This window comes from Limulus polyphemus, unplaced genomic scaffold (assembly GCF_000517525.1).
Source record: "Limulus polyphemus unplaced genomic scaffold, Limulus_polyphemus-2.1.2 Scaffold8059, whole genome shotgun sequence".
NCBI lineage: Eukaryota > Metazoa > Arthropoda > Merostomata > Xiphosura > Limulidae > Limulus > Limulus polyphemus.
Window position 1 is genome coordinate 7,731 of NW_013673669.1, and position 15,301 is coordinate 23,031.

The 15,301-nt window shown below is 36.2% G+C and overlaps 1 protein-coding gene across 1 annotated transcript; it reads right to left on the reverse strand.

The window, feature by feature from the left end:
- Positions 1–3,410: 3,410 nt before the first annotated feature.
- LOC106475081 (F-box/LRR-repeat protein 14-like) lies at positions 3,411–7,867 on the reverse strand. Its single transcript, XM_022379289.1, has one exon. The coding sequence runs from the start codon at positions 7,798–7,800 to the stop codon at positions 6,460–6,462; it is 1,341 nt and encodes a 446-aa protein (XP_022234997.1). The 5' UTR covers positions 7,801–7,867; the 3' UTR covers positions 3,411–6,459.
- Positions 7,868–15,301: the final 7,434 nt, after the last annotated feature.

Below are 15,301 nucleotides of genomic sequence, written 5' to 3' on the forward strand. Positions count from 1 at the left end.
AGTACTGGTTATGTCCCTACAGTACTGGTTATGTCCCTGTAGTGCTAGTTATGTCCCTGTAGTATTGGTTATGTCCTGTAGTACTGGCTATGTCCTTGTAGTACTGGTTATGTCCCTGTAGTGCTAGTTATGTCCCTGTAGTACTGGTTATGTCCTGTAGTACTGGCTATGTCCTTGTAGTACTGGTTATGTCCCTGTAGTGCTAGTTATGTCCCTGTAGTATTGGTTATGTCCTGTAGTATTGGCTATGTCCTTGTAGTACTGGTTATGTCCCTGTAGTGCTAGTTATGTCCTGTAGTATTGGCTATGTCCCTGTTATCAAACTTTTTTTTAATCTGAAGTTATGCTCGTACTCTTCTATATCATGAACAATCTATGTGCGCATGCGCATCAAATCACAAAAATGAGATGAACGAGGGAAAATCAGTCCAATCGAAGCTATGGAACAAGATGAAGACTGTGGGTGATATCTGTGCAAAGCTACACAAGGAGCCTTTACATTTGAACTGTTAGACTAATAGGGACGTAAGCTAGCCCACAACTCTTGGGTTTACTCTAATGCAATAGTGGGATGTCACTATCACTTTTATAACGAGCCCATGGCCCCAAATCGTCAAGCGCGATCTTGCGGCAGCAGGACGCGAACCACAGATTTCCGGATTCTCCGGCCGGCACACCACTCCCTAGAAAACGATGAAAAGTAATTAAAGGATTGGAGCAAACAGCAGAAAACTGTACGATATAGCGCAACGACGTTTAGTTAACCCTTGATTTTCTGAAACAAGTGATCTGAAGAAACAAGTCCACTAACAATGAAGCATTACCAAACAACATATACATACTGTTGCTGGAAGAGAAATGACAGAACAGAGCACTTGATAAACATGTAACTTTTATAAAGAAAATTTAGGTTTACAAGACAATAAAATATATATATACATATAAATAAACAGTACCTATCAAATCGCCAGTCATTAGTTTTGACAAGTCCTAATTAACTGTTCTGTTTCTTCACACAATACGGTGTATTTATATTTTCCTGTTTGACACGTCCTAAATAATTGTTCTGTTTCTTCACACAGTGTGGTGTATTTATATTTTCCTGTTTGATACGTCCTAATTAACTGTTCTGTTTCTTCACACAATACGGTGTATTTATATTTTCCTGTTTTGACACGTCCTAAATAATTGTTCTGTTTCTTCACACAGTACGGTGTATTTATGTTTTCCTGTTTTGACACGTCCTAAATAATTGTTCTGTTTCTTCACACAATACGGTGTATTTATATTTTCCTGTTTTGACAAGTCCAAAATAATTGTTCTGTTTCTTCACACAGTACGGTGTATTTATATTTTCCTGTTTTGACACGTCCTAAATAATTGTTCTGTTTCTTCACACAGTATGGTGTATTTATATTTTCCTGTTTTGACACGTCCTAAATAATTGTTCTGTTTCTTCACACAGTATGGTGTATTTATATTTTCCTACAGCTGATTGTATGCATTTCTCTGGAATGTTAGCATCCTCTGCGTGCGAGTTTAAGACTCTACATAAAAGTCGACATACTGGTAACAAAAACAACAAGTGATGAATACAAATTTTCATCATGCATTAAGACTTCGGAGTTCTGAGGAAAATCAGAAATAATTCACTACTGAAGTGTTTGGTTCGTCCCTTACAGTTTCACATCCAGAACCTTGACACGACAGTATAAACAACGGTGTCGTGCTTCCAGCACCATCACCAGTACAGTGTTAACCAATATACAACAAAGACTGTTAACTTTTACAACGCTTTTACAGAGATCGATAGTTTACTGTTAACTGTTGCAACACTTTTACAGAGATCGATAGTTTACTGTTAACTGTTGCAACACTTTTACAGAGATCGATAGTTTACTGTTACAACACTTTTACAGAGATCGATAGTTTACTGTTAACTGTTGCTATTAACAGTAAACTATCGATCTCTGTAAAAGTGTTGTAACAGTTAACAGTAAACTATCGATCTCTGTAAAAGTGCTGTTGCAACACTTTTAGAGAGATCGATAGTTTACTGTTAACTGTTACAAGACTTTTACAGAGATCGATAGTTTACTGTTAACTGTTGCAACACATTTACAGAGATCGGTAGTCTACTGTTAACTGTTACAAGACTTTTACAGAGATCGATAGTCTACTGTTAACTGTTACAACACTTTTACAGAGATCGATAGTTTACTGTTAAAAGACTTTTACAGAGATCGATAGTTTACTGTTAACTGTTACAACACTTTTACAGAGATCGGTAGTCTACTGTTAACTGTTGCAACACTTTTACAGAGATCGATAGTTTACTGTTACAAGACTTTTACAGAGATCGGTAGTCTACTGTTAACTGTTACAACGATTATAGTTTCTCACTGTAAGATCAGTGAATTAGCTACGAGACTGGATACATGCATATCAGATATATCTTCCTCCTCGATCTGTGTTTCTTTGAATGAAGTATTTATATTTTCTCTCAGGCTAGGTTTCTGCTGCCAGTCAAGAAGGGACACTTCACGTTTCTTCAAATTGTGACCCAATTAGAGCTAGTTTTCGAATTCATTCCCAGAACTATATCTGTAGAGCAAAGAGGCATTAGAAACACAAAAACAAATCTTCACAATAGATACGATAAGATCTCCAGACACCAGATGTTCCGTGGTTAGGCTCGCCGACTGAATTTCGAGAACAGCGCAAGCCGCCCGAGACTTACGGTTAAGCTACACGTGAAACAATGAATAAATTTGTCTTATTTACATCATCTACATCATTTACATCATCATTACATGAAACAACTACGATTAGATAAATTACACTTACCAGAACTATGGAACAGTACAGAGGATTCTAGAACTACAAACCCCCTCCCCATAGACCACGCCACAGTACAGAGGATTCTAGAACTACGAACCCCTCCTCCACAGACCACGCCACAGTACAGAGGATTCTAGAACTACAAACCCCCTCCCCCAGAGACCACGCCACAGTACAGAGGATTCTAGAACTACGAACCCCCTCCCCCATAGACCACGCCACAGTACAGAGGATTCTAGAACTACGAACCCCCTCTCCTACAGACCCACAAACAAATCAAGCCACAGTGCAGCGGTTCCGAAACTACGAACCACCACAAACAAACCAGGCTATACTACAGGAGATCCAGAACTATGAACTCCTACCCCCTCAACACACACACGCGCGTGACAGTAAGGGGGTAGGGGTAGGTTCATTCACTTTACTTATAGATTACAACCAAAATCAAAAATTACTTAAGAGTCATGGTTTATTAGAAGCGTGAAAAAACATAGAATATTCATATTACACAGTTGAATTTAATAATCAATATATATCTATATATGTACATTATCATTAAGTAACTAACTGTTCCTTAAATCGATATAGTGGTTAGAAATACTTAAAGAGACACTTCGCTTCTTTAATACTCTAAAACAGCTTGGATATATATATATATCTCCAATTAGAAGTCTCCTTCTACGTATTCTCCTTAACAAAAAATGAAGTTAAAACATTTGGAAATACACATAAAACAGTAAGTTAGGAACACAACAATAATCATTTGGCAGTTTGTCCAAATTAAGACTTACTTAAGCGTGTGTTACAAACTAGAACAATAAACACGTGACAGTATGTACTGACATTAATATAGTTATAAACTAGAACAATAAACACGTGACGGTATGTACTGACATTAATATAGTGTTACAAACTAGAACAATAAACTCGTGACAGTATGTACTGACAATAATATAGTGTTATAAACAAAAACAATAAACACGTGACAGTATGTACTAACATTAATATAGTGTTATAAACAAAAACAATGAACACGTGACAGTATGTACTGACAATAATATAGTGTTACAAACTAGTACAATGAACACGTGACAGTATGTACTAACATTAATATAGTGTTATAAACAAAAACAATGAACACGTGACAGTATGTACTGACAATAATATAGTGTTACAAACTAGTACAATAAACACGTGACAGTATGTACTGACAATAATATAGTGTTATAAACAAAAACAATAAACACGTGACAGTATGTACTGACAATAATAAAGTGTTACAAACAAAAACAATAAACACGTGACAGTATGTACTGACATTAATATAGTGCTACAGACTGGTACAATAAACACGTGACAGTATGTACTGACATTAATATAGTGTTACAAACTAGTACAATAAACACGTGACAGTATGTACTGACAATAATATAGTGTTATAAACAAAAACAATAAACACGTGACAGTATGTACTAACATTAATATAGTGTTATAAACAAAAACAATGAACACGTGACAGTATGTACTGACAATAATATAGTGTTACAAACTAGTACAATAAACACGTGACAGTATGTACTAACATTAATATAGTGTTACAAACAAAAACAATAAACACGTGACAGTATGTACTGACATTAATATAGTGTTACAAATAAAAACAATAAACACGTGACAGTATGTACTAACATTAATATAGTGTTACAAACAAAAACAATAAACACGTGACAGTATGTACTGACAATAAAGTGAAGTAAAAGTATTACGAAACACAAAACTCGAGATTCAGTTCCCTTCTCCTGCAGAATGTTAAATCAATACGTTCATATCCTCACCCGTACTACTCCAACTACTCTTGTTCATACAAAACATTGTTCCGACATAAGAATTCTTCTGGCATCCAACCATAGGCGAAAGTTTTCTCAGGGGGCCCGTCCCTCACATTTCTTGTTCCGCCACTGCACAGTACTAATCTTAAAAACTGTATTTTTCGTGGTTTTATATAGCCATAGTTCATTACAAACATGTAGTCTTTCGAACTTATTAGGCTTGATGGAGAACTTTTAATTATTCATTATCATCTGCCCTACAGATGTCGCTAACCTGATTCAAATCTTACAGCCCAGGTCCTAGTGTTGGCTACTCAAGTAGAAGTTACGATGTTTTACTAAAATGTGACATGTTATTAGAAGCGACTTGAGTTGAAACCATTTAACAAAAGTTTATCAGTTTCTTTTTGTGGGTGCGTGTAATAGTATGTGTAGATGCTTGTAATTATAAAAAAAAAAGGAAAACAAAAAGCCACTTTTGACTAACACATTTTGTTGTTCCATATACTGTCAACAATACTACATAATATTATAAGTCTTTTCTATAAAACTGTGTTTACTTGAGATGTTGTTGAATTTAAACAATAATAATTTTGATCAAAGTTACCTAAATATATCACAATTCAAAATATACACCTAGAAATGAAGTATATTACTTACAATTGTTATAATGTTCTGTTTCCTCAGTGTGGCACCATCATTGTTAACGACACTTAGAGACAGACAGTCAAACGATTGATTTTAGATATCACTAGTTAGCAGCAGGATTTTTTTAAAACAATACATGTGTCAGTAAGTTACTTACATTAGGCTTAGTAGAGGTTTGGTTTCTTTGTTTTAGCGCAAAGCTACATAAGATGCCATGTGCGCTCTCTACAACCAGTGAATCTTATTCTGGATTTTAGCGTTCTCAGTCTATAAACTTACCGCAGGCTAGGAGTAAAACAAATATATATATATGTTCGGATCATAACGCTAGGCTTAGGTAAATACTGCTATATTGGAACGCGTTTATTTAACTTTATATACACAATATATATAAACATCTAAATATCACTGCTGGTCTCACTGGCGTAGGGATACGGGAACTGCGCTATGTCAAGATATACGGGAGACGGAAGAGGCACACGAAAATGTATATAACTTATAACAATGAAAAATAAAGCTGTAAGATTCATTTGTAGCCAACAAATAATAATAATAAGTAAATTGATTTTTAATCTTCACTTTCATTATGTATTAAGCAAGCCTTTTACTCGTTTATTAGAAAAATTTCCAGGTCTTTACATAGTAAAAACTTAAAACAATACTGTATTAAATAACATGTTCACACGAAATAATAACGTCACCTGTCATTACAACAGTATTAAGATTGTGAAATACAACAATTGATAAATATTTATAATAAGACTTTCCAACAGTATTGTGTATAGAGAAAAGTCGATTATGAAGAAAGGGGTGATAAGTTTGCTTTCATAAACATTGAACTGGAAGATGAAATCACGATCGAGTTATTACTATAGTTGTATCCTTACCTATGTTAGTAATCTAAACTAGATGATTTGGCAGAGTTTCAGAGTGTTCCCGACGAGGCTACGAACTAAATAAAAATTAATACATTGTTTAACCCAACTTGCCAACCTTCCCTGTTCTTTGCTTTCGTGTGTCGTCGTAGAAACCGACATGACGACCACCTACATTCAAGCAAAGATAGCCCTGTTTAAATATCTTCTTTAACAGTTAACGAGTGTGATATAACTCAACAAAATTGTCAGTAGCGTTATTAATATTAGTAAGCAGCGGGAGGTTCAGAGACACAGGGGAGTCTAACCCCAGGATCCTTGCTACGGCTCTGGCTGAGTCGGGTGTCTTCTTTTCGCCACAGTCCTAGGTTCAAGACAGAAAGACACGGAAGTTGCATGACCTTTTCTAGCCCCACTGTAGTGATTTTAGTACACCCGTAAAGGTCAATACTGTGGAGTTGGTGAAAACGGTCTGCAATGAGACTAAGACCCTTATCTGTCACGCGCGAGCACTGACCAATGTTTAAGGACTGCAGGTCTGACAACGTGCGAGCAATACGGCTCACACCTTCGTCACTGATGGGACAAGCGTTAAGACTCAGGCTTTGTAGATTGAAGAGACCTTGAGAGATGTGCAGGAGGCCTTGATCCCCCACCTTGTCACAGAAACTGACGTCCAGAGATGTTAATCGCGAGCCCCCTTCGGCCAAGTAAATCATGCCTAGATCTGTGATGTTGTCGCAGCTACTGAGGTTCAGTTCGCGGAGCTCGGACATCCGCGCTAGGTATTTGAGGCCCGAATCTGTAACGCTAGCACAAAAACTTAGATTGATGCTCTTGAGCTGATGAAGGCCAAGACTCACGTGCCTGAGGGCAACGTCCGTGAGTTTCTGGCAGTCCTGAAGTCCCAAATGTTCCAAAGCCACGGTTCCATCAACGGCTTCCGGAGTCAAACCGGCCAAATGACCAATTCCTGTGTCTGATACATGTCGAAGGCTGCGCAAGTTCAGACTACGAAGTCGCCTGAGTCCCCAGGCCACGAGAAGTAAGCCAGTGTTCGTAATGTTACAGCAGCCAGCCAGATCTAAATATTCCAAGTACTGTAGGTGTTGAGCAATACGCCCCAAGCTGGAGTCCGTGATCTGTTTACACATGCTGAGATTCAACTCTGTCAGGGCTGGCATATCGTGAACCAGGGCGTGGCTGACCCACGGGTCGCTCAAGTTGTAGCACCCCATTAAATTTAAAGACTTCAGGTTCGGCACACCTAACACAACGTCTCGAAGACTTCTTCGCAAACTAAGAACTTGTATTCGACGGATACCTCGGCGAACTAAACTCGGGAACAAAGAAGGATTGGCACGTCTTAGGTGAAGCCGAGCCCGAACCCCACGCCAAACGGACTTATGATACGCCGCCTCCCGCCAGGCTGCACAAACTTGCGCTGCGCGTCCCTTGTCCCGTACATTTAGATAGCTGAAAATCAGGGCTAGGATTTCTGGATAGAGGCACGAGATGTCAGATGTAGTTTGCTTACACGGACTACTTGTTTCATTTTCCATAGTCACTCTACACGTCACTAACCCAAAAGATTCACGACCCACCATCCACAACTCGCTTAACCTACCACTAACTACTTCATACTAACACTGCTTGTTTCGCAGCGATCGTCTGGCACCACACGGTTCTGCAGTCTCCTATAATCTCGTTTAGTCTCGTCATCTGTTCTAGAGCGAGAGTAAGTAGGTCACGCGAGCGTTGGGTTTCAATGATTGGTTACATTGTTGTAAAGACAAATTTCGCGGGCTTCTCTTCTGTACACTACAGGTTGTGTTTTCAACTACAACTTGCTTTGTGATCTGCAAACCTACTGAACGAATATTTTATCGAATATATATATATATATATATGTGTGTGTGTGTGTGTTAATATAATACACGTAAATAGGCATCAAATAGCCAAATATTCAACACAATTCCTTTTTATCGAACTGTAAAAACATTAAAATATTACATGATTAAAGAATAATTCTTATGTTAGTAAACGTAATTTAGTCAAGATGTATGATAAGCTAAATTCTATTGGACGTTTCGAATTATACAAAATGAAATTAAACAGATGAAGAAATTACAGCCAACTAAACATTAACAGGCTTAGCAAAAAATGCAATAACATGAAACTATTTGTTTAAAACGGTGGTAATTGAAAATAAGTTTCGTGGTTGTTTTACAGTTGAGGCGGAAAGTAACAACTTTCACTTTTCCTTGAGATCTTAGCAGAAATAACAACCAGTAGCTAGTTCACAACACTAGTTTATCGAAAAAGAACAAATATTCATAGCAAACATTCAAATGTCCGCAACTATAAAAATTGTAAATGAAGGATCTAAATATGTCCTGATTCAAATTTAACCTTCTGGTAGTCTGAAAACAGTTGTTACGTATCTGCTCGTTTGTTAATTTCCGGTTTAAATTCTTTCCGAGGAACTTCAGCGATACAAATCCTTTCTTAATTAAAACTAGTTTATTCTTTCTCGATACGACTTTGTAATACACAGAATTTCCACAGTCACTTTAAACTTAACAACCTTTATTACACACGCTCTAAATCACAGGGATTCACACACTTTACTTACGGTGCCTATTGTTCGCTTGACTCCATTATCTATCTCTTCAAGCTATCTGCATATCTATCTATCTATGGAGTTGCGCTGGTTTTTCTCGCCAGGCTTATATACTAAAAAAGAAGGCGCCTCTAACAAACTAGAGTTGCCAAGAAAATTCATGATCCTTTCAGAAACTCCAGAGCGCATGCTCCCAGATCGCGTGACTTCCGCGGTCGTAACACAGTGAAAGATTTGAGAGTTGACTCTCATTTAAGTATGGTCCGCTAGGTAGAGACACTGAAGCAAGTTTTATTGTTTTTAACAACAAAAAAATTAGTTAATAACATGTATGAATTTAAACTTTATATTTTAATTATGTGATTTTCGCTATAAAACATTTAGGACTTTCGGTTGAATTGTTTTTTATCTTTTGTTTTCGAATTTCGAAGATCCTGCATATATTTTCAAGAATTTGATTGATTAAAACGCCACTTATACAAAGACTCACAATTGTCATCTGACGTCGCTACTGGTGAAACTGTATAGTGTCACATTATGTTGGTATCGGAGCAACACATCAGTAAAGTTCCGATAAAAACAACTCTTTTGTTAGGTTATGTAAAATATCTGGCTTTATGGTTTATGTTCTTACCACTCTGAATACTCAGGTAAATAGAACAAAATCGAACTATTTCAGCTTTGATTTACAGTACAAAGTGTGTTTTATATATTGTGAGATTTTGATTCAAAACATGCAAATCTCGCTACAAAAAACCCGTGTCTATCTATGCCTAATTTCATTCCAAGTAGTACATTAATGACGTTTGAATTGTTACTCAATATTTACCTCCAACACCCACCACACCACACCCCTCACACACATATACATGTGAACAGTGAATACGTATCCGAATTAAGCACTCTACACGTTACACATCAACACACACTTCCGCTGGAAACAATATGGTTGTGGTACATGACTCCTGCAGCTTGTTTTTTTTATTCTTTTTGAGCATGGCGTAGGGAGAGATAAATTCTCCTTGTTCGCCACAAACAGTGTAGGAATTGAAAGTCGGTGGTTTCGTGTGATACAATTGTTATTGTTCGATAGGAAAATTTAATGTAAATATGGGATAAGTTAGGCCTAATTGAACGTGTTTGTTTCTGTGTTGATATATATGGGTATGATAAGTTAGGCCTAATTGAATGATTTTTAGTCTCTCTTTTTTGTTTGTTTGTTTATTTTTGTCATTAAATACACAAACACACACACACACATATATATATATATATATATGAATTTCGAAACAAATATACTAAGTTTTAGCTGGAAGCTATATATAGTTATAGACAATATATGGAAATATATACATATTTGTGCTCGATAACTTGTAAAAGACATTGAATTAAAACTAATACCTATTTAAAAGATGTTTTTGACGAGATGTCTAAATTTCTGTCCTAAAGTTAAGTCTGTAGAGAACATACTTATTAATACCATCCCTTTCGTTAATTAACGCAGACGAAACTTCCTGGCTTCAACTTCACGAAGAACTCCATTAGTCGCATGCATAACGCAAGGGTGATCTCAAAATGCTTTTATGCGTGTATCGATGGGACACGCGCGCGGGTGTCTACTTCTCCATTATGTGAAGCTCATCAACTCGATTCAAGCCACAGACATTAATCACTCATACGATTAGTTACGAAAACTTGGACGTTCTCCATGAAGTCAGAGTAAGATGAAAGACGAGCATGCTAGGAAAATGTTGACACAAATTCATATTTGGTTAGCACAGGAAATCATTCAAAATTCAGTTTTTTTAATTTTATTTCTTTGATTTGCTGAAAAAACCTTGGTTGATCGTGAAGAGATAAAGAAAACTGCGACTTTTCAAAAGTTGGCTAACAATTAAGGATTGAGAGAGTAAACTGGCTAAAAACGTAGGTTAAGTTAAAAGTTGGCTAACAATTAAGGATTGAGAGAGAAAACTGGCTAAAAACGTAGGTTAAGTTAAAAGTTGGCTAACAATTAAGGATTGAGAGAGAAAACTGGCTAAAAACGTAGGTTAAGTTAAAAATTGGCTAACAATTAAGGATTGAGAGAGAAAACTGGCTAAAAACGTAGGTTAAGTTAAAAGTTGGCTAACAATTAAGGATTGAGAGAGAAAACTGGCTAAAACGTAGGTTAAGTTAAAAGTTGGCTAACAAATGGCTTCAATTGAAATCTGGCTCATAATATATTTTCAGTTAAAACATTGCCCTACAATATATGTTCAGTTAAAACATTGCCCTACAATATATGTTCAGTTAACAAAGTTGAGTAACAGTATAGTTTCGGTTAAAAACAACCTAGCTGATAATACACATTCAGTTAAAAAATCTGCTTAACATTATAGCTTCAGTTTAAAATTTGGCTAACAATATAGCTTCAACTTAACAAGTTGAATAAGACGATGGCTTTAGTTAAAAAGTTGGGTAACAATATGGCCTTAGTATAAAATTAAAAAAAAATCTGACTAACATTACAAACCTCAATAAATGCTTGCTAATAATAACGTTTTCAGACGAAAAGATGTGGCTGATTTGATGGCTTCAGTCAAAGAGTTGGCTAACATTTACAGATTTAATAATAACATTGAAGTGGAAGGACAGCAAGCGAAACGGTATCCTTAACTTTTACAGATTTAATAATAACATTCAAGTGGAAGGACAGCAAGCGAAACGGTATCCTTAACTTTTACAGATTTAATAACAACATTCAAGTGGAAGGACAGCAAGCGAAACGGTATCCTTAACTTTTACAGATTTAATAATAACATTCAAGTGGAAGGACAGCAAGCGAAACGGTATCCTTAACTTTTACAGATTTAATAATAACATTCAAGTGGAAGGACAGCAAGCGAAACGGTATCCTTAAATTTGTTTGTTTTTTTAGTTCGCTGCTGTCTGCTGTTCCTGAGATGGGGTTAACTGTCTGTGTCAGATAGCCAGCGGAGTGAGACTGCACGCACGTGGTTTTATTTTTAAAAACCAACTGAAGAACCCCACGTTTATTTTATACATGACACGTGGAGATTGTTCGTACCGGTTCATGGGTCAAGCAGAAAGATCAGATATACATATATATGCCTAAATGAAAGATTTCTGATCTATCTCAATTTCAGAAATTTATCAACTCAGTCGGAAAAGATAGTCTCTCAATGTTTTGTTTACAGATTCATTATTAACTTTAATATTATATCATTGTTTGAAAATGGTTTCTTTTCACTGGTTTAAATGTAAATTTTATTTTATATATTGTCTGTGCATGAGTATGATTATAAAAATAAAACAATATAATTTTTCTGTCGCAAATATAACGACCCTTGCAAGTCGCTGATTATCAAACACAAGTTACACGAACGTCTAATATTTCTACTTGAAGACATGTTTTTTTGTCATACAACATTTCAAGGTGACTAAGATTTTTGATTATTTAGAGCTATATGAGACAATTCCTTCATCTTATGCATAGTTTCAGAATTTGTTTCATAGTTTTTTATTCGTGAAAAACATTCTTAAGTGCAAAGAACCCCTTGTTAATATATATATAAGATTAAGTAGCAAAGTTCATTCAAAGTTGTCATTATAGGTCAACAAAGTAAATAGATACTCGTCTTACTGAAAGCATGCGTCAATTAAAGTAGTTTTATTTTGTTAAGAGAAGTACATTAGACTTGGGGGGGGGGGAGGAAAAAATGTGTAGACGGATTGAGGTTAGGCTTAACTCTATAATACAGGAGGCTTGGGGTTAGGCTTGGCGTTGTAGATTAGGCGGGTCGAAATTAGGCTTAACGTTATAGTAAAGGCGAGTTGAAGTTAAGCTTAATGTTAGAGTAAAGGCCGGCTGAAGTTAGGCTTAACGTTATATCTGCAGTCGTGATGGTTCATTCTGATACCGACTTACCTTACCGTTTCAAACGGAATGATATTTAATGAGTGAAATATGCTCGAATGATCAGAGTGATCTATTCAACTTTCATTGCTATCATAACAATAATTGCTGCACTCTTGACGCTGTCCATTGTTTTATAACAATTTAGTTTTGTTTAAATGTATGCATTGTTAACATCCACTTTATTTTGTTTCTGACTTTAGAAATAATAGTATCACAAAGAGTATTGTCCATTGTTATATGCATCGTTTTGGTAGAAGTGTTTGCTATACGGTGTATGAAAAGAAACAGTGTCAGTGGCGACGACGTATCGTGATGACGAGGCACTTTCCGGAGTTTCAGTCAATTTAAATGTTTCTATTAAATGCCTTTGTTGCATAGGTCACGTGCTCAGGAAAAGACTGTAAAGAACTGATGCAATTTAATAATGGAAAGAAAAATAAAACACATTCCGCAACTTGGTTTCACCCTTATTGCATCAGCCTCGAGTGCTTCAGAAAAATGTTCTAACGTTCTGTCTTGTAAGATTAAACTAAGAATGTTGTAATTATAATAAATAATTTGCATGTTTAGGAACTAGCCTATTGTGTTTTTTTTTATTGCTTTTGTGCACAGCTACATAAGATATATTATTTAATATTAATTCCAATCCAAGCAACCTACCGACTTAGAGTCAAACTAAAAATGAACCCTGCGATGAATATAGTTAATTAAGTATACTGTTCTCGTATTATTAGTTGTAAAGAATAATATGGATTGTTTCATCAGTTGGGTATTCCTGCTGTTAACGACATTTTCGGCCGTAATCCCAATAATATGTCATGAGGTTCGGCCAACTTAGGAAATTTAGGTTAGTCCTAAATACATATATTAAGCTAACAACGCAAAACAGTCTCTACAATAAATGTATAATAATACAAAATAGAATTATAAAGTAATAAAATTAGATTCATTAAACATTTAGCCAATACTGTTAATGAAAATAATAGAGTAGATATACCTTACGGAACACATAAACACTGATTGTTAGCTTATAGTATTTTCGTAATTATTTGTTCGCTTAGAATCTGTAAGCTTCTTCTCTTCCTCCAGTAAGTTAAGCAATCTCTTCTAGCCACGAGCTTTCCTGCGGAGAAGTAACTTAGAATCTGGAAGCTCACCCTCTTCTTCCAGTAAGTTAAACAATCTCTTCTAGCCACGAGCTTTCCTGCTGAGAAGTAACTTAGAATCTGGAAGCTCACCCTCTTCTTCCAGTAAGTTAAACAATCTCTTCTAGCCACGAGCTTTCCTGCGGAGAAGTAACTTAGAATCTGGAAGCTTCTTCTCTTCCTCCAGTAAGTTAAACAATCTCTTCCAGCCACGAGCTTTCCTGCGTAGAAGTAACTTAGAATCTGGAAGCTTCTTCTCTTCCTCCAGTAAGTTAAACAATCTATTCTAGCCACGAGCTTTCCTGCGGAGAAGTAACTTAGAATCTGGAAGCTTCTTCTCTTCCTCCAGTAAGTTAAACAATCTCTTCTAGCCACGAGCTTTCCTGCGGAGAAGTAACTTAGAATCTGGAAGCTTTCCCTCTTCTTCCAGTAAGCTAAACAATTCTTTTGGTCACGAGCTTTCCTGGGGCGTTTTAGTAACAATAACTAATTACAAAACGCACCACATTAAAGCAGCTAGGTGAGTGACCGTGACTGCATCTAAGCTGAAGATCGGACATTAGATATACTGTTTCTCTTTTTGTTGTTGTTGTTGTTTACAGCTTGACTTCGGAATAAAAGTTTTCAACACAGTACTCGACTATTGTCTATAAAGTTGAACTTTGAACTCTCAAATACCTTTATCCTGCTAAGAATACGGAACTGTTATTATAATTGATACAACGATTTAGAGCTGTAGGTATGAGTTCCTTGCCATCAGGAGCGTAACGTACATGTTATGTTATCCTATTTTCTAGACACAGGGCTTTTATATTCACGAACCAGAAAACATACGGCACACAGATAAACTATGTAACTTAGTACACAGATATTACACAGGGATAATCTACACAGCCTAGTAGACAGATATTACACAGGGATAATCTACACAGGCTAGTAGACAGATATTACACAGGGATGTCTACTAGCCTGTGTAGATTACCTGTGTAGATTATATTCTGTGTAATATCCTAGTAGACAGATATTACACAGGGATAATATACACAGGCTAGTAGACAGATATTACACAGGGATAATCTACACAGGCTAGTAGAAAGATATTACACAGGGATAATCTACACAGGCTGGTAGACATATATTACACAGAATATAATCTATATAGGTTAGTAGACAGATATTACACAGGGATAATCTACACAGGCTAGTAGACAGATATTACACAGGGATAATCTACACAGGCTAGTAGACAGATATTACACAGAATATAATCTACACAGGCTAGTAGACAGATATTACACAGGGATAATCTACACAGGCTAGTAGACAGATATTACACAGGGATAATTTACACAGGCTAGTAGACAGATATTACACAGGGATAACCTACACAGGCTAGTAGACAGATATTACACAGAATA